General features: G+C 42.3%; 2 protein-coding genes across 2 annotated transcripts in view; one reads left to right on the forward strand and one right to left on the reverse strand.

The window, feature by feature from the left end:
- Positions 1–27,705, reverse strand: part of T265_03134 (hypothetical protein) — a gene marked incomplete at both ends in the record, with an annotated part of 98,484 nt that overhangs the window by 12,213 nt on the left and 58,566 nt on the right. The window contains 16 exons of the mRNA XM_009167547.1: positions 127–252; positions 1,491–1,649; positions 4,226–4,351; positions 6,478–6,594; positions 7,707–7,832; positions 8,800–8,928; positions 11,840–11,944; positions 14,444–14,572; positions 16,183–16,263; positions 17,206–17,385; positions 18,901–19,029; positions 20,146–20,415; positions 22,046–22,174; positions 23,471–23,599; positions 24,724–24,855; positions 27,531–27,666. Coding sequence (XP_009165811.1) covers positions 127–252; positions 1,491–1,649; positions 4,226–4,351; positions 6,478–6,594; positions 7,707–7,832; positions 8,800–8,928; positions 11,840–11,944; positions 14,444–14,572; positions 16,183–16,263; positions 17,206–17,385; positions 18,901–19,029; positions 20,146–20,415; positions 22,046–22,174; positions 23,471–23,599; positions 24,724–24,855; positions 27,531–27,666 — 2,203 coding nt within the window. The remainder of the gene's footprint in view (positions 1–126; positions 253–1,490; positions 1,650–4,225; positions 4,352–6,477; positions 6,595–7,706; positions 7,833–8,799; positions 8,929–11,839; positions 11,945–14,443; positions 14,573–16,182; positions 16,264–17,205; positions 17,386–18,900; positions 19,030–20,145; positions 20,416–22,045; positions 22,175–23,470; positions 23,600–24,723; positions 24,856–27,530; positions 27,667–27,705) is intronic.
- T265_03133 (hypothetical protein) lies at positions 6,813–15,791 on the forward strand (the record flags this gene model as incomplete). Its single annotated transcript, XM_009167546.1, has 4 exons — positions 6,813–6,911; positions 9,514–9,830; positions 11,935–11,962; positions 15,672–15,791. 4 exons carry the CDS (start codon positions 6,813–6,815, stop codon positions 15,789–15,791), a joined length of 564 nt encoding a protein of 187 aa, XP_009165810.1.

Below are 27,705 nucleotides of genomic sequence, written 5' to 3' on the forward strand. Positions count from 1 at the left end.
TCGCATACAGTAACACACAGCTTCTTGCTACTTTAACATAAAGACACTGAACTGGAAAATCATATCCCCTCGGTTTTTAAGTAGCTGACTCCCGCTACACATGGACTATGATCTATAATGACTCACTTGTATTTGGAGATCGTCAAATTGCTTCTTCAGTTGTTCATGTGTGCTGGTCAGCTCTATATATTGCTTCCTCGTTCGTTCCAGTTCCCGATTAGCAGTGAGGGATGACGTTGAACTGAAAGTGGTCTGAGGAATGATGAAGAATTTGAATGAAACCTCAAGTGTGACCAGATTTCAAAGCGTAGAACACAGCGGGGATTCAAATTTGGATGGATTTACTTAGCTTACTTCTAAGTAGTCACTTGTTTTGTTGCGTACGAATCAAAAAATCACTTCGTCTAGAATATGCTCCTCTTATCTTGGTGGATTTGTTCGGTCTAGTTCGCAGAGATGCATGAGGCTTAGACTGTGCTCCTATCAGTAGTAAGTTGCTTCTACCCTATCCGGATTTTAGCTCCGGTCGGATCAGATAAGAGACAAGGGTAGTACTGATGACCCATGTAGGCGAAGTACATAGTCCAAAGTGACAAGGATGTCTGAACTTGCGAGTGGATTGCCGGAGGTTGATGAGCGCCCGTAATACACCTGCCTAACGCACCTAGACTACTGTTTGGTTAACTACACGTACCGTTACAAGGGGAGAAGTATTCGGATGAGATTCACGTGAATACAAAATAACTTTTCTGTCCTGCAAAATTTTCAATTTTTTTGGCTATTTCTCCGCTGTCGAAGCCTAATATTAGGCGGATAATTCCCAGCCTGGGCATTGGAGTTGAACATCGAGAACTGAGGAGCCATGTTATTGTTCAAAATGATTCTTTTTCACATCTGGTGTCCGAAATGTTCACGTCTAGGGCCAAACGGCATCCGAGCTCTCGTATTTTTTCACCGATTACATCGTGTGTGCTGGAATTATTCAGTGGTCCGCTAACTATTTTCATCCGCTTTTGTTATTTACTGAAAAAATCTATTTCATGATCGATGACCAATCCCATTTTCGGAGTATTGGATACTTCTTTATAAATTATAGATTATGGAAAGGATAGGCTGGGGTTGTAGTGATTTCGCGGACTACACGGAAATTCATCGTAAAAATGCAGGTTCCTGCTTGACAGTACCGGAACAAATGTACCTGTATGATATGCCACGTACAATAGAACAGTATACATCCATATTCATACTCAGTGAGTTGATTCATCTAACTGATGACGACAGCCAGCTCAGAGGTGGCTGGAGATTATAAACGGGATCAAAACACCAGCTATTCTTAAACAGGCGAAAAATACTATCAACATTTCCAAAGCAGAGGATGCGCTTTCCTCCATGAAACTGATGCAGCTGGTGCTGCAAGAATCAGGGGTGATTCTTTGAAGGCAAATTACAAACCTCATTCAGAATATGGTTGGATTTAATAAAAGCGTTACCGGTGGGACACGAGCCGATTGTGCGGGAATGCCGGAGATGGGTACTGTCGAACCAGGTCGATCTTGATGATCCAACAGCCGTTGACGAAGACTGTCCACTTGGCTCTCCAGTTCCGTATTTCCTTTTCGCAATCCATGAATCTCGTCCAGTAAATCATGCTGCTCGGGGATAAGTAGATTGGGGGACCATATGAAATGCTAATACAAGTAGGAAAGTGCTCGTTCACTCTCAGATATTATGTTCGTTATATGGCCAGTGGAAATAGTTGCATTGTTATTGGTATGGAAGTCTCTGTAAAAATTTGAGTCTATGTAGTCTTATTTTATCCGGTCTAGATTATCAATTCGTGAATTGCCGAATTTTTGATCGATTAATTGTTGAGTCGTGTTAGTGGCGTGGTTACGACACCAAGCCTAAGGAGAACAGCTGATTTAATTGTACCATGTTGTCAATCCTTATGAGAGAAAAGACGGAAGAAAATAACTGCTCTTATGTCCTATATAGGTATGATATCGGTTAAAGAGAAAAGGTCAGCCCATTTATGGTTTTCTAAACACCAAACGTGAAATGAAAAGGGAGACTAAACAACTCACACATGTGGGACCACTTTGCTGACTTTGTTAGGTAAAGGCCTACTGACCATGGATTGAAGAATTTTCACAAGCTAGCAAGACGGAAGTCGCGTGCAACCTTTGGACAAGGCGTACAGTCTTCAAGTCTTCATCAATGAATGTACATGCTCTAAGCAAATCTTACAAGGTTGACGAAGCAGTTGGATTAGTTACAAGGAACAACACGTTATCGGGAAACCAAGGGTTAGATTTATTCAACTCCTCCTAATTCGCTACTGTTTCTAAGTTTCGGGGATTTGAGCGTGATACGAGCGCTTTCTAATTGATACATGAATTCAAGGTATGTAAAAACTTATGTCACTCTGAATCTGCTCGATAAGAACAGTATCAGTAACCAAGGCACTTTGCGTTACGCTTGCAAGAAGCTATACCATAATGACTTCAACAATTCAAGAACAGGGGCACTAGGACACATAAAAAACACTAGCATATCCGTCCTACATACTTCAAAAATTTGTTAATGGAAGCAGTCAACACTTCGTGATGTGTTGTGTCAATAGGTTAAAAAAATGGAATAACCGCCCAAACCAATAATCCCCGAATTGTCAGATGTTTTTTTTACAAGTTACGCAAAATTAATTGGCTACTCACTAGTACTGAGATTTCGTCCTCCAAGTGAAACAAATCTATGACGAAAAGCTGAGGAACACTGTTTCATCCTTATTGGAAATTATCAGCAGTGCGCGATTCATGAAAATCCACGACGCTTCGAACATATAAGCTCCCGGTCTGTCAGCATAGAGCGACTTCAATCACGCGACGAATTTTCAACTGTAATTTCAAACTCCCCTCACACCACCGATATTCAGATATCCAGATTCTTAAAAAACACCCATGCATGTGCTGAGATTCACACTGCCCATCCACCCCAATGGAGTTGGCAATTTCTTAATAGGGGGGCCAAGAATGTGACATTTGAACCTAAATAGCAACTAATCAGACCTCTTTACATCCACCTGATCAAACCTAGCCAGAACTGAAGGCGATTCATACTACTTTGCAGGAATCTGTCATCTTTACAGCTGTGAATCATGTACTCCCGAATGTTAAATTTACTCAATTGCTATTTCCCTCTTGAGTTGTTTGGTGAAATTTCCTGCCACATTTGATCATAAGTCTTCATGCTATGGCCGGTTGAGGAATAGATATCGATATCCGGGTGAGTGTTCTGACAAGCGGTGCATACCAGACTTGTAGAATCCGTGGTGAGTACTCACTATTTCGAATCTTTGTCGCGAAGAGCCTGTAGCCCAAAATACGGTGCAAAAATTCAATGTCCAATGTCCGTCTCTATCATATTGATTGTCGTCCCACAAAGATCGGGTAGGATTGAGATGAGTAACATGGCGTAATCGATTTTTCGGTTTGCAATAACGACGATTCATCTCCAGTTGTTCTTTTACCAATCATAACTAAGACACAAGTGCATGTATATTTTGTTGTCACCGGTTAACTTCTCGTAAGCGTTATATAAAAGGCGTCACACTTTGGCCCAAACGGTGACTGTTATTCCTTGGTTATCAGGATGTAGTCATCATATTGTTCCTTACTGCCTCCAAAAATGTTACAAGAATAGTGCCACATAGGTATTCCAGTCGCCAACTTCACACAGTTTACTCCTTTCTCCATTTTTGTGCATAGATGAATAAGTGAGTGGATCGTTCAGCTGTATTACCCTTTGGGTGGCTAGCTGCAGTGCCACCGAAGGAAGCACGGGGGCTGAGTTACCGCCAGGCTGCGTAAGCCTAGACAGCAGTAGGCGAGATGCCGGGCTTGGATTCAAACTCCGGATCTTCCGAAAGTAAGTATGCTCTTAACCGTTTAGAAAAATGGGCTATTAGCATAGCTAGTTCATCATTAAAGACGAAATAAATCGTAACCTAGACAATCACATGATAACTTTCTTAAATGGTTTGGTGTTTGACAGCTGACTCGCTACACACAAGGTTGCTGCGTTTGCCACGTATGAAACCAAAAGGCATCCAGTGACTTGCCATCTGAACTAGGGTAGATTCCACGAAGGTAACTAAAAGATTTTTTAGATTTGAACGAGAACCGTTTGGATGAGAACTATACTAGACATGCTCTGCTGAACAACTCACGTTTTCCGATTCCAACTTTCTTAAACGCATCTCACGTTCTTCCACACGCTTCTGACTCACAGACAGGCGACTGTTTGCATCTTCAAGGGATGACTGAAGGCGAGAAATTTCATCCGTTTGGCAACGCTGGAAAGTTTTAAAACAGTGACGATGATAGGTAAGGCCAAACCATACGCTTCCAATAATATTTGCTTACTTCGTGCTTGGTTCGCTTTAATCGTATGCTTCGTATACATTTTGGGGAACTTATGATCAAACGACAAATTATCTTTTCGAAAAAGTTTGGTGACAATCGGTAGATTTATTGCTGGGCAACGTTCCGCTTTTGACACAAAAACTTCGTAAGGCTGAGTGACTCAGCTCCGAGTTTGGTCGAGATTCAGGGCGGAATGAGAACCAATCAGCTAAGTCGAGTTAAATCTCTGTTGGATTTTTGTGTGTTAGGGTGGTTGAACAAGCATTGGGTCGGTGGGGAAACCTATGTGTGCAGCACATTCAGCTGGAGGACATCATAAACGAGAAATTCGATTGAGTCTCCTGCGAAAACCGAATTGATTTGCAAATGAGTGTATTTCTCGAAAACAGTGTAATTTGGGTTCAAGTAGATCATAAGGTTGACGGAAACTCGGGGACTGTGCCTACTCGATGAGCCCCAAGAAGGGCGAAATCGGTCGTGGGCTATCGAAGAGTTCACAGCAACCTTGTGAGTAGTTTCCTTTATGAAACCTAAATGTGTTTGGGTCCAGCCTAAGGTCTAGTTCTTCTGGTTCGGTCCATTTGATGGTCCCTCTTGAACTTCGTTTGAATTTTTTGTTCGTCTGTGTCGATGAGCTAGTGCTAAGATAGCTGTGTAAGAGGGATGCTGTGACCTTTAGTCGGGTTGGGATTTCCACACCCACCCACCCCCGGTTTTTGCTAATGATTCTACATGTATTGACAACCACACCATCACGTCACGTCATCACGGCTTATCTAAGATCACTTTCCATACGCACGCCAGTTCCACACCCTCGATTCTATTCACGCTATCAGCCGATGTGATGTGAACCGCAGTCTCCGTCTTAAAACCTCCACATTCTCCAGATCTATTTTACACCCGTGTCCAAGGCATGTACCGCCATCGCTGAGTCTTTGAACAGCATTCCTTGGTGGTTTGTTTATCCTTCTTTTATGCTCACCAATTCTAATTTGCAATTCCCTTTCGAAAATGATGACTACCCAATCAGTTCCAAGTATTTTTTGCGTGACTGAATAAATTATCTTATTTCGATTTATGCTAAACAGTAAACAACATTGGGTCGTAACACACTACTCATAAGGTTGTTGAAAATTCTTCGACAATTCATGACCGGTTTCACCCATCTTGGGATTCATCAGGTAGGCGCAGTCCCTGGGTTCTCGTCAACCTTTTATTCTGCTTGAAGCCAAATTGCTCAAGCTTGGCGAAATACACTCATTTGCAAACTATTTTGGTTTTGCGGGTGGCCCACCAGGAACCCAGCTTAACCTCTCGTTTATGGTGTTTTCAAGCGACTGAATGTGCTGTACCAGGTCGCTTCATGTTTCAGTTTGTACGATATTCGAGATATCGCAATACATATATAGACATAATACACTACTCATAAGGTTGCTGGAAAATTTTCGACAGCCCGCGAGAGCTTCATCTGGTTTCCAGGTGGGTTTCCCGCAAGAGCGAATTTGTTTGTACATGAGTATATTTTGCTAGACTATATTTGGTTCTTTGAATCGAGGCCTTATATTAGAGGCCACTTGGGCCTGGAATGGGGTCCATGTTAGTTTGGTGATTTGGAAAATAGCTGAGTCGAATGCGCTTGGGAGATCCTTCAACAATGTAATACCAAACAAGTGCGTCGAAAAAATTCACGTGTAGTCCACAACAACAGTCATCCATTGAAGGCCGGAATCACCGAGCAAAGCAGCGAATCTTCCGAGAACTAGTAACTCTGGAGAAAAGATAAATCTGACCGCCAGTTCTTGTCTACATTCTTTCAGAACACAAAAACTTTACGAATGGCTTAAAGCCCTGTGTTCCCAAGATTGGACTTTGTGTAGACTCTTTCCACTTGACTAATACACTCGAAATTTCGAACCAATACTTAAGATTTATGAAACTCCAAGCCTTATTGGAGGTAGCAGTTTATTCACATGCTACTTCGCAGCTTGCGTTAAGTCAGTACTCGTGTTACTGAGACAGGCACACAAAAGTAAGACGAAATTTTCAAGTCAATTACCATTTCGCTCGCCTGAGATTTGATTTCATGATCTTTCTCGTCCAGTTTCATTTCCAAGTGACTGCAACGGGTAACTTGCTCCTGGTTAATCGAGCGGAGTCGTGTCAGCTCGTCCATCTACATGGTCCATAAAAACCGGAAAGGCATGATTGATAATAGATACATGATCCCTTGAAACAACAAGATGATTAATACGATAGAACAAAAACAAACGAATAACCGTCTTCCAAGCATAAAATGTAAAGATTAGCGTTGGAACCCATTGAGAGGAATGCTGGATTTATTTTGAAAACATTGAACTCATGGAAAGTAAAATCTGCAAGTGAATTGGCTGCATGTCTCAGGAGTCTTCAGATAAAAAATTCTTGCGACAATTCTCGCTAACAAGGTCAATCATAAGAATTATATATATATTTTTGCACCAAGAAGTCAGGGTGAGCATAATTTTGAAAGCATGTACTAAATGCACACAGGAATGCTTTTCCTGGTTAAACAAACTGTGATGTTCTCAGCACTTATTCTACCAACGATGTGCAGATAACCATGTGAACTGCGAGATCAGGGTTTATTGTGTGCCAGTAACGGGTGCATAAGCCCACGGACAACTCGGGCACCGTCCTAATGACTTGCACCTCTCATATTGCAGATCTAAAGACGCATAAAAGGTTGCAAAGTGTCTATTAAAACAAATACTTAGTCCTCAAAAATGGCTGGAGCGCAGAATTTCAGTATATAAACCTGTAGGCCATTATGGACCTTTTCACTCTCAACGATTTGTACGCAAAACTCTATCTGGTTTGGTCCTTTACTGTTCTGGACTTGAACATTCCGGTTGCTTCACTCCAGAAGGAAAATCCATGGACTGGATTTGTCACTAGTCTACATTGCCTGGCTGTGTCAGGAATAGGGTTATTTGACTTTCGGAGTTAGGGCTAACACAAAATATAAGCCTCTGTGAGCGGACCAGAGCAATTATATTAAAAAGCTCGCAATTGAAATATGCGAACTGGATGTGAGCTAATACAACGAGCACATCTGGTTCCATCAGTTTGACAACAGGAAATCTGAAGTGAGGTAAAAAAATTGCTCCTTTTAGGGAACATGCTAGTGATTCAGCTTGAGCCTTGATTGTAAGGGTCCTCGTCATTTTCGTCTCAGTTGCAAACAATTTATATGCTACTGGCATTACTTTCGAATAAAAAAAGACAGGATCAGGCCGGTGAACTTACATGTTGTGTCTGCAACTGACGTAGACGTTCTTCACGATAAGTGACTTCCTCACGCAAACTTTTAGCTTCGGCTTCCGCGGAACTAAGCTGCTTACGCATTGTGTTGATCTCATCACGGAGTTTAAACTGCGTAGGAGATATGAAGAAGAAGAAGAAGAAGAACGCATAAAACCCTGACCGTTTACAGATAATATACTGACAAACCCATTCAACGAAAAGTTCTAAACTTGTCCAGGGAATCTATACTGCTGTGAATATTCTGTTCTGGTTCACAAGCATACTTCATCGGGGGTTTCGTCTTCAAAATGAAGTCACTTGCTTGAAGTCACGCGTGCGGAGAAGCTGGGTAGCACTGTACGGATATCTCGTCCTTATTGGGAATCATCAGTCCGCATCTCATGAATCATCAGGGAGATTCGGACCCACTGAAGACCGAACATTTGGCCATAAGTGGCTCATTTGCAGCATGATTAGGTCATCCTTGGACAAGATACAGCGCTACACGTCTCTGAATTACAAAATTCTCCTCAGTTTTCCGATAGAGATTAGCTTCATAAGGTGAAAGCCAGGTTGAAAAATTTCCGTATCAGCCCATACAATCAACAAACTAGAAGTAGCTCGTAGGAACAAATAATTCACACGGGTAAATTTTCCGTCCGAGAAGTCGTCACTCGCCGAGCCGGTTGTGAATTCCATGATTAGACTCAACTCGAAGCCAATACGGCCATTCTAGACTGTGAGAATCGACCCAACGATGTGACTTGATTAAAGTTGTAGCATTCGCAACGCGATTGTGACATCCGTTGCCATGCTGTCAAAAACGATACGTATGAACTCTCAGTATGTCTTGACATGACACTTGTCGATCGATCCATTCGCTCAACAACCCTTCAGATCGCCTTACAACACTCAAGCTGAGACTTGTTTTACACTGAAAGATAATTGTCTGCTTTTCCTGTCTTTTGATTGAATAAACACTCGCAGCTGCCAGGAGAACAAATAGTCCTCCCGGCCTGCCTTATTTCAATCAGGCATCGCCAAATTCACGCAGCTCACTTGTTTACTGTGCAGAATGCAAAGCCCAAGAACTTACGGATTCCTTTTCAACAGTTTCAATTCGACTTTCTCTCTCTTGAATTGTGTTCTGTAGGTAGGTGATGTGATGCCGCAAATCATTTAATTCTGACTTCTGCCTTTGCAATTCCTCGATATGTTTCGAATTCTAAAACATGGGAAAGAAAAATACATCAATATGATAAAATGCGAAAATAGTTTGGTGGAATCCTTAGTGGAAGAATATCGATGAGAGTTGGGTTTTAATACCTGCACACCTCTGCAGAATAAGGGCGAGACGAAAACTTAATTTTTCAATGGCAAATACACTTCAGAATGTGGTTGGTTTGTTAATGACGAGTCCGCCCTTGTCCAGGTTTAATATCACATCTCACCAAAAACTCAAATCTAATGAGAATACGGGACTCACGTAGTACTCACTGTGTAATGGAATGCTAGTCTCCCAAAAGAGAGGGCCAGTAGGGCCTGACTAAATTGGTTCCTTCTGTGGAAGGGATCACTGATTTCTTACGAAATCCAAAATAACCTTGAGTCAAAATTCACTTCGACCTGTATTATTTACGTATGATGCAATACATCTGAGCAGCAGAGAACCTATCAGGAAAGTCGGTTTCCCGAAAGCAACCACACTGAATACCCGAAATCCACCGAGACTCTCAGCTCCGCTAGATCTTGACCAGACATACAACGCCCCCTAAATATGCAGTGCGTCACAGCCTTGTGTTGAACCCAGACAGCGCGAGTCAGCGTTGATCAAGGTCAGACAACGCCCTCGCAATACGCAGCACGTCACAGCCTCGTACCGAAGCCAGACTTGTGCATCAGCATTGGACCAAGTTCAGACAGTGTCCCTCCAATAAATAGCTTGAGACCGTTGTACTTTTCGCACTCGCACTCGCATTCGCACTCGCATTCGCACTCGCACTCACATTCGTACTCGCACTCAAACTCGCACTCGCTTGTTCGAAATATAGTTGTTGTGTTTCCTTCTATGAGTCTTTTTTCCGGCATTAGGCAATGGAGTGGGTCAGCTACAGATACTACAGATTGGTAAATCAGTGGATATAACAAAGCCCAAAGCGATGCCAACGCTATACAAGCTGACTACACAAGGATATCCACTGAACCATAGGAGCCGGGGTCCAATGACTGCGAGAGAACAGGAACTATTAGGGACTGTTTTTGCACTACGACATGGGAAAAGGGAGTGTGTGACGTTAGTTTTTCAATCCCGTTGTTCCTGAATGAACTAGACAGCTTAAAATATGAGGCATTGCGTGAACATCTAAACAAGCTTTTAACATCATGATCACCAGGCTCCACAACGCATGGTTAAGCTACAGGTCTTGCTGACAAGCGACTGAGGTAAACAGAGTGTATGAATTAAAGACGTCGCTCGGTACGTACAATATAGGGTAAACCAAAACAAAAGAGAGCGCTAGGGACTGAGTGGACATTCGGCTGCTTCCCAGAAACAGTCTTAACCTCTGGTCACCGCAATCTATGAACTGTTTCCCAACATGGCCACAAGGCGCTGGTAAGTGACCTTGCCCACGAAACACGTCATTCAGTGTGGTTGCGTTGGTTTCGTTTGTAAATTCTCAACATCATTTCTGTATTGGTGTGACCTGCAAGATTTTTCTACATCTCCGAAAAACGACATCCAACCAGGAAGTGTCCTTCTGGATCACCCCATGAGAAATTGTTTTGGTATTCTAAGTGTCGCCCGTTACAGGTCCAATAACGCACCATTCCGACCTACATACTTTTGAACAATTATGGGAATACTCTAACTCACATTAAAATGCCTGTAAACATGCCTCACACCGGACTTTAGAGTGAAGCCTTTCTGTTGAGCCTTGCAACCCACAACTGCACGAATGTCCACTCAACTCTGTCAATCCCTTTTATTTTCGTGTTTCTTTGCACCTAGTTTAAGCTGGTAAGCTTCCCTTGGTTTACACTTGATTTTCTGTTTACTGAGAATCAACCTTAAACTTCATGACTGCATTCGTTATTGCAGCTGGAACAGTCAGCGACTAAATCGCTTGAACCACAGGAAATTGAAAACGAAAGTCAAACCGAGGACGTTGGAGCTCTAGTGTTAGGATACGAATTGAGCTCAACTTTAACACGAAACTTCATCACCATTCAGAGACTAGTTTAATCACATGGATCCACTCCACCTTTGGTCAAAGAACACAATAATATTAAGGGGGTGCAAATAAGATGCAGTGAGCCCTTAGCAGCCATCAGCAGTATGTCGTACAACGTTTCCCACTCATACTAAGTCAAGCATCACCTACTGTGCTTCTTGTTCGTACGATAGACAGCACTACTGAGTTTCAGCACCCTTCGTGTTGTTATTCATCAATGGTACAAGTTAACTTGCTCAGGTTGTGCAACAGTCACGGATACTAGTCTGAGTATATTTCACTGAGTTGGCAGTATTTGAGTGAACCTAAGAAACACCGGTTGGCCAACGTGCGTAACTGAGAACCAACATCATGCCACACTTGTCAGTCCAGTATCTTCATCATTAAATGACCTTCTTTGTGTTTCGAGACCATCGCAACAGCACAGTAGATGTATCTTGGTCTTTTGAAGATCATGAATCGTTTGCAATCGACGACAAGTCTCACGACGGAGAACCGGGGAAGTTACTCTCAGGACACCCAGGCATCATCCACTGAGGATCTCGGTTAACCAAAAAGCTGGTAAGAATACGCACCAGCGGCAAGCCATGGTTATGGTGTCTATGAGCACTGTCTAAACTCACCTACCCATACAGACTGAAAATATCACCTAGACTGGTGGTAAAACCTCCGCAACCATGTTGCAGAACAAATCAGTCATCATCAGTAGATGGTGTGGACGATACCAAATCCGGAGATCAGGCCGTCAGGCGTACTTGGTAGAAATCATTAGCTACACTCTGGTTTCTAACTTAACAAACTTTCATAACCGTTACCTAATAGCAGCCAGTATGATGGCTGTGCAAGAATGATTCAACGGTTTTAAAAATTATCTGTTGTAAATATCAACGAAGTTTGACGTACACACTCCGATTCCAGGTGTTGCAACTTATCCGTCTTTTCTCCGAGTTGAGTGAGAACGACTTCGTACTTTTTCTGTAATGACTCTCGATCCATAGCTTCCTTGTCCTTGAAGAAAATAACGAGGTAAGAAGTTGCCGGAATACACAAAGAACTACTCAGACAAACAAACATCTAAGTTCACAATGGGAGATTTGTGTACTTTGGAGACACTTGTACTCAACTTATCAGCAGTGAACTACCGTTTCAACGCAGTGTCTCAAAATAGAGGACGAATTCAACTATCGGGCCGCAAAGAGGAAGGAGTTATTTGCCGTTCGCCGTACAGTAAATCTGTTAACACGCTGCGCAGGCACTTCAAGAATGTTACAGTACATTCCAACCTTAGTGATCAGCACAGAACGAACAACAAGAGCCCCATTACTTACGACACGTTTAGTCATCTGAACGAAGAAGAAGAGTGAGACTGACGGAAATCAGAAGCAGAAAGATTATTGGCGTTAGGCTGACACAAACAGACGAGGTGACTGCACCTCCAAACATTCAGTAAGACGACCTGCGTGAAAAGAGGCAATATGAATGCTATTCACATGGATTCACAGACACATCTTGTAGCGTATTTAGATAGACTCAAAATATTTGTGTCGATGGAATTCTAGAAGGTGAACAGTTGCTGTGGAGAATCTTTCTGCTTAGCCATTATGCTACAAAGTATCTACTGAGTAGATTTTTGCCGTTGTATCATCCAAGCGATGTACATGATTCAGGTTGACGTTGAGGAGTGTCATGAATATGATGGCATAGAATCAGGCGGGCATCTCCAATCGCTCATCTCCATACCAACCGGAGACAAGTCTTTTTTAGAGTAGAAATATCATGAAATTACAGAGACTCTTCCAGGAGATGACACTGGATGAAGGAAGAAAACTTAACCTCGGTAGGAAATGGGCTGGTCTCGGCTGGCAAGAGATATGGGTCAGTCGAAGAGATCGCAACTCCACAGACTCCATAAATTATCCAGTGGTTCTCTGGACGCATAATGGACGAGTATTCAGATTTGCTGGGTAGATATCGCTAATCCAACAAACTGATTAGGCAGGACTTTGGACACACTGGTTACATCGACTTGTTTACGCAGAACTGTGTTCTTTCATGAACCGTGCTGCAACCCAATTTTGAATTTGCCTTTTCCTTGCCGTCGCATCTCCATTAAATGTCGTCAAAAACACCCTGTTTACGTGCTAGATCTGCTCTAATTAAACACTATACTATACTATACTGTACTATACTATACTATACTATACTATACTATACTATACTATACTATACTATACTATACTATACTATACTATACTATACTATACTATACTATACTATACTATACTATACTATACTATACTATACTATACTATACTATACTATACTATACTATACTATACTATACTATACTATACTATACTATACTATACTATACTATACTATACTATACTATGCTATACTATACTATACTATGCTATACTATACTATATACTATACTATACTATACTATACTATACTATACTATACTATACTATACTATACTATACCAGAACACAGTCCGTGTAACTGACAGAGATGTCTAAGAGAAATTCTATTTTCTCTGAACCCATCTGTGCAAACACGGACGAATGTTGCTTATAGTGCTGAGGAAAACCCCGGACAGCCTACTGCTTTTTTCATTCTGCTTTGAAATCCCCAGGTGAACTTAGTACGTGAACTTCCATGAGGGCTATTTTGTACTCGAACACCAGGTTGTACATAAATTCCGGGAAGCACATCCTAATGAAGGGCATCATAAATGGGGAATTTCAGCCGAGTCCCCTCTGAACACAAACTTAATTTACGAATGAATGTTTGCCGCAAACTCATCTATCCTCTATTTGGTCAGATGTGCTCTCGAAATTGCCTCATATATATCACCGTTTTAGACAATGGAATCGGAACTCACAAGAAAAATGCACGCATAATCGTTTTTCTTATTCATATGAATATAAGTATTCCCAAATATTTTTTTCAGAATCATTATGTCATTGTATCGGACAATTTTGATAGCTATTAAGCAGAATAGCAGAAGTTTTGTTTCTTCACGCATTGTACAACCTAGAAGAAAACATCTTCAAGGTAGAGAAACTTCTTCGATAAGATTTAGTTCTTCCTAGTAACTGGAGACTCAACATGAAACGTTTTGCGGTGCTCGGCCAAAATTAACACAATGGCTTTTGGCTGTTTTTGTCAGCTTGAATCGGAGTATCTTAGATTAGATCACTGTGACCGGAATAGATGCACCTCCACAATGGTCCACATTACATCGGTCGAAGGACAATTTATCTTTCCACAGTTTTCTGCTCGAAGTTTTTGTACTCTTGTATTATATCAAAACACGTTACACATATTGAAGACTGGAAGGATTTTAGTTCCTAAAGAAAGTCACAGTGACCGTCTACAGCAGTGGGCTGTTTGCCAACTGGGGTCAGCTGACTGCATGTCAATTTAAACAAATTTGACCACTTTTGTCGGCTCGGAATAAAATAATCGCACTTCCTGACAATGCACAATTAATTTTCTCACCTTTTCTGCCTCAAGCGCTCGCATTTGGTTTGACTTCTCACCCAATGCAGATCGGATTTCCTGCAACTCACTTGTTGCGCCAGATTTTTCTTGTTTGACTTTTTCTAACTGAGCACTCAGGTTCAAAATCTGCGTGGATGTGGAAAGAAAAACCAGCTATATCCAACCATAATAGCAGCATGAAACGGGGAAACTGACGAACCGTAAACAGTCCGAACTTAAAAGTGCTCCCAAAATTTTAGAAAAGACTGAGTGCTTGCTCATTTGTCCTTGTGAAACTCAATTCATTCCAGACAGAGTGTAGCAATCCTCTCTGTCAATCCGATGTGCGCGGTTTTAACAGAGATATTCGGATGTAAAAACATTCAAGAAGCTGGGTGCCATAACTTCCCCAGATATTGGAGGAAATTTGGAGCCACGTTGTATGTACTACAAGAAAGATTACACTGCAAGTTAACATTTTGACGGAAACGGTGCAGTTGAAGTGAAAAGTGACACTGATATCGTATCGGAATCGCGCAATTTCTGGTGGGTTGTTCATGGTTCTGCTGCAGCTAAACGAATACAATGCGATGGGTGCAAGCCAGGATTCGAAAAAAGGTACGTTGTGGGACTTGTAACTCTGAATCTGGAGAAAAAATTAAACTAACCACACATTAACCGTCAGCGAAATTCCATACTGGGAACATGGGTAACACCAGACAGGAAATCGAATCTTGAGAAGCTTCTCATATCTAGGTCGGTTCCTGACGCTCATTCGCTCAACTCGTTCGCTTTAGGATTATGATGGAGCGTTTAAGCAGAACGCTATAAAGTTTAATAGTAATGATAATACGGAACCGTGCCAAAACCTTCAATGATTTTGTGTACATGAATCTCAGTTTAAGGTCCTGTTGTACTAGCAATTACCTGGAGGAGCAAAGTACGTTCAATTCAACCATTTAATCATCCAGAAATGTATACTGTTTAGTTGGGAAAGATGGTCTATTGGCCGACATTTGGTTGCTTCCGGATATCAGCTGTTTGGTTTTCAACCATAAAGCTTAAAAGTGACTTCTCTAAACTTTCTGATGGTGTATGAACATCCTTTTATAACAATAAAGAAGTGAGAGATTTCGAAGCACGCCACTGTCCTGTTAGGAAGCTGAACGGTCTGAATTTCGGTAGTGTAAATGGACCAAAACTTTGACCATACGAAAGTAGCCAAGAGTGATTAACATCCGCATAGACGCAATGCACTACTAATAAGGTTGCTGAAAACTCTTCAACAGTTCGCGACCGGTTTCGCCCTACTTTGAGTTCACCAGATAGGCGCATTTCCCGAGTTTCCGTCAATCCTATGTTCTAATTAAACCACGGTTATACGAATTTCGACTTATACACTCATCTGCATACCAATTTGGTTTTGAGGGGTGACCTGCCGGTGACTCACCTGGAACCCATCTGAATCTCTTCTTTATGAGGTTTTATGGTGTTCTCAAATGTTTTATGATGGTCAACACTCAGGAAAAAGGTCCTTTCCAAACACACTGTTAGCTGCTCAAGATTGACCGGTAGGTATGGTATCCATAGGTGAACATCTAAAGACTGTGGCCAACCCAATCAAAGCCCATCAGATGAGCCCGGATTGTCGAGCTTCCTTGGATTAGATCATAATTAGGTTAGAGATTTAAAAAAAATAAATGAAGTCATTTGCAACGCAACTAGGCAAGGTAAAGTCAGTCATAGCCATCTCATACCTCGGCATCTTTTTCCGCTTTTACGGTAATGAGTTCACGTCGCAGCAAAGCCGTTTCTGAGTAGTCCGTCCCCGATCGAGTCTAAAAGTATGACAAAAGAAAGCCCCAACAAATGCACTCATCTGCATATAGAGTGGTTTTTCACGGAAGACTCTAAGGAACCTCTCGTTTATGGTATTTTCTTTAACTGAATGTGCTGCACAAAGGCCACCTGGTGTTTATAGGATACTCGAGATATCGCAGTATATTTTCATAAAGGAAACTACTCACAGGGTCACCGAAAACTCTTCGGAGAATTTCCAATAACCTGGTGCGCAATTTCCTTTATGACAAAATAACCCTGTTTCTACATTCCATAGTTGAATGCCAACAAATACGAGGCGCATATACTATCTCAGATTATGGAAAATCGATGAAACGCTGGAAAATGTAACAATATGAACCAAATTTCAGTAAGAGAGTCTATAGATAGTACTGTTGTTCATCAATAACATGAGTACGATATTCATGAACATACAAAGACATTAAGTGATCCAAAAATGAAAAATCTTCTAATGCGCACAGATAAGACAAATGTCCTCAAAGTACACTGTACTCGTGTGTAACAAAATTCAGTTTTTGATACTCGACCAGCGTTATTCTGAATATCGATCGCGTACGCCCCCTTAGATTGATGTTTGTTAACGCACAAGTGTTTGCCATTCTCTCAAAGCGAATGACAGTTAGCTTTAAGTTGGCCAAACTCAAATCTGCACATCAATATCAGAGGGAGCTTTTCGAAAGTAGGGATATTTTTTTATCAAACTCGATTGATTTTCCGATTAACATAGTAAACTTGGAAAAAAGTGAATACAATTGAATCTCTCGTCCACTTGTGCTTGAACAAAATTGTTCCCCTCCCCCCTCCCCGAGAATGAGGAGTCCCATACTAAGCTAGATTAAGATCACTTCCAGCATAAAGTGGGCTAGCAATTGAAAATTTCAGTTCCAATGGTCCCCAAAATGGCGCGAAGAGTGACTTACACCAAGTGAAGTTTGCATTCGTTCCATGGCTCGCAGCTGTCTCTCTTTGTCGTCCAGCTCGATCTGAAGCTGAGCGAATTTCACCGACAATTCATGATTCGACTTGCGTAGTTGCGCAAGTTCGTTGGGGAAACTGGTGGGAGATTTTGTTCCCGTATCCAGTCGACTCATTGCAGAATACTAGAATTTGGACAATGGCATAGTAAAGTGTGAGAAAGCAGTTTGCATTCGGGGATTGATAAAAACCGGCACGTTTTCATCACAACGGGAAGGTTATTCTTCATTCCGATCTATAATTTTCAGCCTAAGTAGAGTAAAAATGAGGCGATGACTGCATGGAATACTTTCGGAATATTTCTGGTCGTGATGCTCATATAAATAAATGGGGGGAATAGCGCATTGTTTAATTGTACGCATCGCTGGAGCTAAAGGACTGCGTATACTTGTAGCCACCCAGTCACCCACATAATTGACTGTTCAGCTCACAGTCGCTTACTGGATCACAAGGCCTGTCTTTTTTATACTCATAAACACGTCACATTAAGGTGACACATCGGATACCGATTGTCTGTATCCTCCAGTGAGCGTAGCAACTACTCATGTGCTGACGTGCCCACGTACACACAAACGGACTTACAAATAGGGGAACCGAACACAGACTCGCGCGCGCGCAGGGAATAAGAAGTCAACCTCTCCACAAGTCCACGGACAATTATGGAACACGTGTTGCAGTCGCACTACGGAGAAAAACCCCTTCCTGCCGTCCGGACCTCTCACCAAGGCACTCTCACGGACGATAAGTTCCTTTTTTGACTTGATCCAATTATCGCATTGTATTTACTTTTATACGTGTTGCAACCCACCACTGTCAACCATGTTCAAAACTTTCATTAGTGCATGCACCTTCTGATTTGTATTAAGGTCATCATCAACAGCAGTGCACTCATATACTCAGTTGCTGGTCCTGCCAAGCGCTGGGGTCAGTGTAAGCACAGCTATGCGCAACTGGTTGCCCGCCTTACAGTAAACTAGGACTGAAGATTTGAGACAGGTTAAGTGATTTTCCACTGACCAAGTCAGTTGGTCACCACGTATTAACCATAAACTGGATGATGTCGTCTGTGCGGAGCGTGATAAGAATTTCATGGTATAAGTCCAACCAAGATTGTTCCTTACCTTACTGAAAGACCCAATCCACAAACCCTCTGGTCAATGGGACGGTGTGGCCGCATACGATAGAGCTAGACTATTGGTCGATTGCCTTTCCGGTACCACCGTATTCTCCACCTGGCATTTGGAAGCTGATTGATTGAAGTCGCATAGTTCGCAAGTAGTATGCAGATCTTGAAGTTTCAAAACTGGGTCTGGTACTCCCAAAAAAGTCAAGTCATGCTTAGTAGAGGAAAATCACTGTACAGTCGTTTAAGCTTTGTTAAGAATAATCTGAGGCACGAGCCTCACACACTTTCGTGAGGATTTTAACCCACAATGTTCTGTGCCTGATTCCAAAAGCTGCAACTTGGCTAGTTGAACTCTGATAAAGTATGGATACACCCACCATCCAAACAACCAGGCCACTTAACGTAAGCCGGTATTGGCTATCTCCTCGAGAGACTACTTCTCGTGGGATAAATCATATGTGATTACAGGAACGGTTCTTCATCTCAAAGGATTTGAATACGTAAGTGTGCTTACCTGTGTTGCTTCCAGTATACTTAGCCGAGTTGTTTTTGCGTCAAGTTCACGTTGCATCGCTTTGAGCCTAATTTCCTGTTCAGAGTTTTGGAATCGTAGATGGGTGAGTTCTTGCATATGTTGCTGAATCTGAGCAAGAAATGTGATAGATATTCAGTGATACGGACTGAGTAGTAATGGCTATACGACTGCCGATGTGACATACGGGAACAATGCGGTAATAGTATTTTACTCAATTCTTATTTGTTTTTCATCCATTCTACACAGATTACAGGTCGATGATTGTTGATTTGAGTTAAATAAGAATTCTCTTTTTGAAATATGACCTTACTTTGGTCATGTGCAGGTGTGAAACGTAGAATGTTACGCAACGGTCAAGTAATTCCATGCTCGATGAAATCTCGAGGTCTCTCAATAAAGAGCGTCCAGCAAGTTAAATACGACCTTCTGTATCAGCCAGTTTTAACAAACACCATCCTGGAGGCCCATGAGGTTGTCTTAGTCACTTTTTTAAAGGGACGCTTTTTGTTCCACGAGCCGAAAAGAAATGTTCTGATGTAATGGTTCGTTCGCTGACCTTAGTGGCTTTTGTTCCATTCTTCAAGTCTTCCATCACCAAATGAGGAACCTCATCCGTATGCTTTTGGTGAAGGCAGGAAAAGAACAGTAACAGCGTGCCAAATAACGCGATTGCGCTACACCCCTCTAATAATATATCTCGGGGAGAGGGGCGAAAGCAGACGGATGTCGTTCACGAGTAACTAATGATTCCCAATAGGATTACCACTCAATATTGATCGCGTCGTTTAGAGGTATCATCATCATCATCATCATCGACCGCAAGACATCAGTGTTCAAAACCGATGCTTCATTGCCGTGTTTTGAGGTATAGAGCAATCCCGGATTTGTAACAGCAGTAACTGGGAGGAACGTGGATACTGAAAAGTACTGAATGGCTCAAATAACCAGATAAAATCAATCACAAGCGGATGTGTGAAGGTCAAATTGACCTGATGATTAGAGTTGGAGCATTTTTCGCGTAGGCACTGAGGTGGACAGTGCTGTCATTGGGACTCCTCGCTTTCGGAGAAGTAAATCCTATTCTGGCTTTTCAGTTAATTTAAACAAAAGACAGTGAAATTCCTATGTTAAAATCCCGAGAGATACTCCTCACAATTCTCATTTGATTCTTGGAAGTGAGTGGTGCTAAATCGGGCAGCTGTAAATGAGAATGAAAATACTCACTGTCGACTCCTTCTCTTGCAGCATTCGTGATAACAAAATGACATCCGGGCTGGCCATAGACTGTCCTGGGACAGAGGCTCGTCCACCAGCGGCCGTGCCGATTGCCGATGCGGCATTCCCGATCAACTGGAATGCACTGCCGGCCAGATGAGGTGAAGTAGCTCCACCCGAATGATATCCAGGCATATACATCCGTGAGCCCGTTGCTCCAATTGTGGTTGACCATGGTCCGGATGGTGAAATATTGGGAAATAGAGGTATGCTGGCCAGCTAAGAAGAGGAAAATTTATGAATAAGGGGTTCATGTTCAAACTTTGCGTCCATACGTTGGAGTATAGTACAGAATGCTATCCGAATCAAGCATCTAACGTTCCATCTGGTGCTTGACTCAGGGTTTTATTTCAACTTTCAAGTGTATGCCTTACCACATAAAAAATGAGTATTTCTCTTTCTTCCCACATAAGAGCAACTATGATTGGAAAGCGCTGCTAGCAAGGGTCCTTGTGTTTGTTACGAGCACAAATTGAAGTAAGAGGAGAAAACTCAGGCAACAGAAATGACGAATGCAACGTTTTCATCAACGATCTGAAGCAGAAAGGTGGTCTGACTGGTCTCAGGTGAAAGAGTGGGAGGTATAATTTATCACAAACCTAAATTTACCAGTTACTTGGTTTGGCTACAATTCAGGAGCGCTTCACTTGTTGATTCAAATACGGCAAATAACCTCGTAACAATGCGTCATAGCGTTCGAACAGAACCATGTTGTGAATCCTTTGGGAAACAGGTTCAACTGAACAGTATACAGGTAAACAAACGTGACTGACTTGGGTGAAATTAAGATGAAAATGCTGAATGAGAGTTATTCACCGAAAACTGGACTTTCACTTCCAGACTCATTTGCACAGGGTGAACTAACTTCCTGTTCAACCCGTCCGTCACTGAGCGTTAGCAACCGAGCAATTTTTCGTAGTTTGTGTCTGCGTTTTCGCGCTGCACTTAAATTATGTTCTTGCCGTCACGCATGAACAAACAGCTGACAGTGGTGAGCTTCCAGTTGAAGTTCGTCACTATGACATCTGTCATTAAACATAATGTGAGTAAAGTGGAGGAGTTATTCATCTAAAAATACCAACGGAACAGTTACAGACTAATGGATAGTGAAGCGAAGCTCTCATATGCATCTTGTTTCATAAAAACTAAGAATACGTCTTCTCGAACGTGTCCTCCTGAACTATCCTGGATACTCACTAACCAGCACTCAAATGTAAACGAATGCTACAGAGTGATTCCACAAATTCCGTAGTAAATCTCACTTTTCAATGGACGCGAAGCTGATTCACGAGAAACTACATACTACTCGCATTCCTCATCAGTAGTATCCAACGTTACAGTATCAGTCATTGGAATATTTTCGCCAAAATGTCGCAAGTGGCTGCTCCAAAAAGGCCATCGAAAGTCGTTTGACTAAAAAACACTATCCGAAAGAATCGCTGATTGTATAAATGAAGGCTTTTCATGGAATTTAATACGGGAAACGGTGAGACTCGTTAAGCTTGTATAAGCGATGCAGCGGATTTCCAAAATATATAAATTCAAATTTGGGTTCGACTCATTGAATGAAAACATACCAGTTTGCGTGTGCGAATAAACCTACCTGACATAAAGATATTCCCCACTGGATTCAGACGCTTTCGTTGATTTGTAGATGATAGCATTCTCGTAGTATAAAGTGATACACAACAGAGATTGGAGCATGATCCCAAGACCGTGGAAGGTGAAGGGTGACTACTACAAGGACAACAGCAAAGTTACATTAACAGCAAGACAACGACAAGACAACTTGAAAAACATGTATCACGACTGTGATATCCCCTCCGATACTTCACATTTTGCCACCTACCACGTGTCTGTCTTGATCGGTCAGTGTATGCTCTCGACCTTGGGTCAGTTTGACCATTGCAGCGACACGCATATTAGCCTCATGATTCGACCGCCGTAATTTTTCCAATTCCGGCAGGTAATTTTGGAACTGGAAAAAAGAAGTGGTAAAATATGCTACTATTGCTTGGTACTGACGCAACTCGAATTGAAGGAAAGCAGAATGTAGAACTCTCCGAATGGGTATAAAGTAGGGTCAATACGTTGATCAATATAGCATCTGGTTTTGTGGCAAATCTATGGCGTATCCTCACGGCTAGACGGAACGGTCCAAGAAAATTAGCAGACTGTAATTAGCAAAGATAAATGGTGTTAACCCTGAAAAGACGGGCGCCTATTTTGCTGGTCACAAAAGATGATTCTGTACGAATGGACGTCCACTTGCAAATCAAAACAGCAATCCCACATGACAGGAACTGCTAGTGACGTGGTGGGAATTCTCACTTGCTTTGACCATCAAGATGATGAGATTCTTGGAAGAATTTAATCGAGGTAACCAAAATTGTCCATTTCACGGGAATGGTCAACGTAAGATTGTCTTTCATTCTGCCCAATAGCATTATGAAATATTTCGTTGACTGAGCAAGGTAGAATGAGCGTCAAATTCATAGCAGCACGGTAGTCACATTTAATCAAACTATATCTGACTTTGACGCAAGTAGGTGGCAGAAGTGCTTCAGGGGTTTATCCGGTCACTGTGACTCATATTGAGGAACATCGGGGATAGTTAACTTTACTCGGCGTGTGTAGTGATCCTTCGTATTTAAGAAAAACTGACTCGGAAGCTTTCATTACTTCTGTGATGCACTACTCATAAGGTTGCTGAAAACTCCTCGACAGCCCACGACTGGTTTCGCCCTTCTTGTGGCTCATCAGGTAGGCGAATACATGATTATAAAAGTATCGCGATATCTCGAATAACGTAGCGACTGAAATATGAGGCGGCCTAGTGCGGCACATTCAGTTGCTTGGAAACATCAAAACCGAGAGATTCAGTTGGGTTTCAGGTGAGTCTCTCAAAAAACTGAATTAGTTTGCAAATGAGTGTATTTTGCTTTCATAATGTTTAATGACGTCCAACCAAAATCAGAGGAAACAAAAATTATGGCTTCTTCGGACGCTTTGTAGTCGACAGTACTAAGATTGAGAAAGACGACAAGAATCTAAATCCTCTTTGGTGATGTAAGAAAATGCCCCCTTTATGGACGAAGCTGCTGAAATGCAAGTACTTTCAGCCAATGTTGTTGTGTGATTTCGTAAATTTGTTACTTCAGCGAGACCGAAACACCTACTCTGATTTCTCCAGTCCAGGCAAATAATGGTTCAGTTTCCTCGTTCAGTCTCGTACAGTAGCGTATGTTCATATGTAGCATCAGTGTGGACTTACGCATTCTTGTTCCAACGTTTTCAGTTGCCCTTCTCGGTCACTGAGCTCCTCCTGAATGGCTGCCATTTGAGCAGACAAGTGGTTACGTTCACGTTGTAGTTGTTCAACATTTGAACGCAGTTCGCGCATCTAGCATATGGAACGAAAATTGAGATCACGACTCGATTAAGCCAATAGAAACTGAAGAAAAACTGAAGAAAAAAGATTGAACCTTTAACTATGGAAACCGTCAGGACGCGCCCACACATGAGAAAAAGCACATGTGCGCAGAGTGACGCATCCCCAAGGTCACCATCCGTACGACACGTTTCGGAAAGCAGGTGCGTTGGTGGGGCTCACCAAACACGGTTTAGCAACAAAAGACCAGTAGAGTGGGGCTGAAAGTGTTCACGACCGGAACACCGACATTGACTGTACAGAACGAACAAGTGAACGACCATATTTGACCATTTAGTCATCCTATATATTTACGCAGGAGCTCTGTATGTTTTGTCCTGACAATACAGCCGTGTCCCGAGTTTTGTCTTCTCCTTATCGCATAGTCTGGCAGGCTCAGTGCAGGCGTAACCAATAGACGGCCACCGACAATACAACCTTGAACTCTGCCGCAGATTTCGATTTCCTTTGGGTACATACGAATCTTTTGGCATGAGGCATAGGCTATCGGTCAATGAGTTTTCCATGATAATCCATTCGTTTGGTTGCAAATGTTCGAACGAATGTCGGCCGGACTACTCGACACTTAACTGAAAGGATTGCTGAGCACATGACCACAAACAGTGGGTAACCGGACAAGCCAAACACGTAACGAGTGTGACTGCAAATCACCCGATCGATACAAGTTCCCTAATCAATACAACTGAGTCATTCAGCATGATGCACCGAGTGTGATCGTATCAGTTCAAGGTTACCCGATAATAACACTGCGACAGCAAGCTGTCATTGAAGCGATCACCATTCGACTGTATCAACTCACTTCACGTCATCAAAAAGGGCACCTGGAAGCAAGGACCTTGCTCTGGCCGACCAACAACGGTTTCTAACTAATCCCGAATTATTGACTTAAATTCCACCTTAATCACCGCATACTTTACCGCCTAAAATGATGGTATGCAAATATTTTAAATGTGTATTCTATTTATACCTGTATTGGGTGGTCAGGACTTCATTGAAAAGAAGTTTTCGCAATACCTGGTATTATGAAACAATAAACTGGGGATATTCAGTTACAAATAAGAGATTGTTTGTATCACCTGCTGCTCCATGTGTCTAGTTTCGTCATCACGTCCTGATGCATAGACCTCCCTTTCTGCCGTAATCCGTACACTCTCGCGTAGTGCTTGTTCCAGTTCGCGAATGCGAGCCTCCTTCTCAGACATGATACTCTGGAATGAGTAGGATCGAATAGAACCATCGTGAACAAACATCCGAAAGAGATCTGTCTGTCAAGGGTAACATTTATTTAAAAGATCTCCAGACAGTTGTCCGGGCGTGGGATAGCCTATACATCTTTGGATCTGTTGCAGTCTCCTGGTGTCTAATGTCAACGTGTGATAAGAAATAGAGAAAGCGTTCAGCTGTAGCACCCTTCCGGTGCCTAGCTTCCATGCCACCCGAAGGAAGCACGAGGGCTGGGATACTGCCAGGTTGCCCAAGTCTAGACAGGGGAAGTCGAGTGGCGGAGGTCGGATTCGAACCACGGACCTTCCGGTCAGTAAATTCGCGCTCTAACCACTTGATAACGGAGGTAGTGTTATTATTCTACCATCAAATACCATATATTAACACGACAGAGCCACATTTAGTATCCAGATGATACTGGGCTGATTGTTGAATACAACTTTGATAGACTTTAACGAAATTCAAGAAAATCCGCTTACGTTTTAGCATGAAAATAGAAAGTGATCAGGTAGTAATCCCTACTACTTTTAAGCGGAGAGGGCCAATCTACTCGAAAATTGGTGCACAGATTAGAGGATCCACAAAATGTAGTTTCTAAACACGTCATTCCAAGTTTAACCGAACAGAGCCACAAAACCAAAGTTTGGCTTGTGAAAAGCGAGTCTCAGGATGGCAGTGTCTGTACTAATCGTATTCACAACCGACCACAAACTAGAGTATATTTGAATCAGTAACACTGGAAGTAATATTTTTTGTGAAAATCGCTCTGCTAATGGGTGATGTACCTAGCTACACATTACCCATGTCCCGGAAACTTGGACACTTGTAGTACATTTGTTATGAATTGCTTTTCATCACAAAAATCGATATCAATTGTTTTGATATCTGTGGTACTCAGTTTCATTCTGCTTGCGATTGTTCTGATGAATACATTTCGCCATTCGACGTGGTTTTTCTAGCCAGTAGCGAAGCGGCAGAGGTACGGCTGGACTACCTCTGCAGTCGCCATTTATTTCCGTGTCGGTCTGCAAATTTTCGGAGTTTTTGAAATCACATTTACAGTCAAATACCACATATCATAATATATGTAATCCAGCAAGTGAAACTTTTCAGATGTTTGCTCCGTCAAAGAAAACTTGGTGGAATTCGTCCGATTCGTACACAGGCGTTAAATCGAATAGCGAATAAGCCATTCAACAGGCCATTCAACGTTCTACGCGGATTGAAGGGTATAATGAACCCCCCTATGAGGTCATACTGAAACGAAAATAAACGACGCTGCCATTCTTGTAAAGCCAATGAAAATATGTAGGATGAAGTGTGTGTTAAAATTTGGAAATCTCCACATACTACTACCATACTATAAGTAATCTCTCAAGAGGAGACAGCTCGTAGACGCAAGAGCCTTCCAGCTGAGGGCGCGTCGATTGTGGAGCCCGTCAGCAAGCTACTCGGTGACCTGTGTCACGTTACTGCAGGGTGACTGATGTCTTGCGCTAAGCGCGGCTTAACCACACGGCTGGTCGGTGGCATCCGATTTAAACACAAGCCGACGTCGTGGGTGAATATGTTTCGGAGCTAGTAAGCTGGCGCATTTAAATCTATTTTACCCACAGGTTGAGTTAAGAACGACGTAGAGGCTTAATAGGCATAACATTGGGAAAAATAGCTACAAAAATATTCTACAATAGCTTCTAGAATAAATAAATCTCGATGTACCTCTCATGCGATACTGCTCATGCGCGTCTGAAGCGAAGTACAAAAATTGTATTGAATACGAGTGTTTCTTTTAGGATATCTATGAACGAATTTAACGATACACTCATGAATTACTGTACTTTGTAGTCTGGCTAAGATGAGTAACTCAGTGACTTTCGTATCAACTGGACACATTATTGTGCAACTGTGAACGAATATCACCACAGTGGATAATGCTTTCAATCAAGATTTCTTACTGCGAGTGAGGCGAACGCATACTGAAAAGCCGAGAGAAACAGTACTGCTGGGAATCGTCGGCAGGGCGCAGCTCACGAATTTCAGAGAGATTGGAACTCGCGGCCTCCCGGCTAGTAGTCTAATCGTTGGGGTACGGGAATCTGATAACCACGGTGAATAAATCGAACGCATATTGAATACAGCGCCGCCAATCCTTCAGTCACGGAAACCACATCATCTGCTTTGTTCTGGGATGCTATCTGATGCTGTGTGTGGTGGGGGTCCTGATTTACGAATGTCTTCCGAATAAAAGGTGAAGAAGACTGGAAAAACGCAACAGCTTGAAGGAGAAAAGGCATTCATTCCTTAGAGATGCGAAGTAAAAACCGAACCAGGAAACTCCGGATTCCAATCTCAGCTTGCCCATCCAGGCGAATCCTTACCCTATTACAGTCGCTTGCGGCGGAGCGGTATAGTCTTCATCTAACAGCGCGGATTCTGCTGGTTTGAACGTCCATAGTGATCTGCCAGGTGCAAGCTGCTGATAAAACGGATCGAATTCAGATGTACGGTGCTCCACAACTATTTATTCTAGACTGACCTCACCAGGAGGATAGAACATCTATCGATACTATTTTGAATAGCAGCCATCCGGATTGTCGCGTCAGAAGACGGAAAATTTGATCAGTTAGATAAGGTGTAAGGTGAAAAAGTGACCAATTACCTTGAGAATTTCAACATCAGAATGTGCGTTTTCTTCACGTTGCCGAGTTTCCTCCAATAGTTGCGTTTGCTTTTTCCGCTCGGCTTGCTGGGTACGTTTGAGGTTTGATAAATTGTTCTGGGCTTCACGTAGCTCCCTGTAAAGTTGAACACAAGGAAAAGTCATTTTTAGAAGT

Source organism: Opisthorchis viverrini, assembly GCF_000715545.1.
Source record: "Opisthorchis viverrini unplaced genomic scaffold opera_v5_43, whole genome shotgun sequence".
Taxonomy (NCBI): domain Eukaryota; kingdom Metazoa; phylum Platyhelminthes; class Trematoda; order Opisthorchiida; family Opisthorchiidae; genus Opisthorchis; species Opisthorchis viverrini.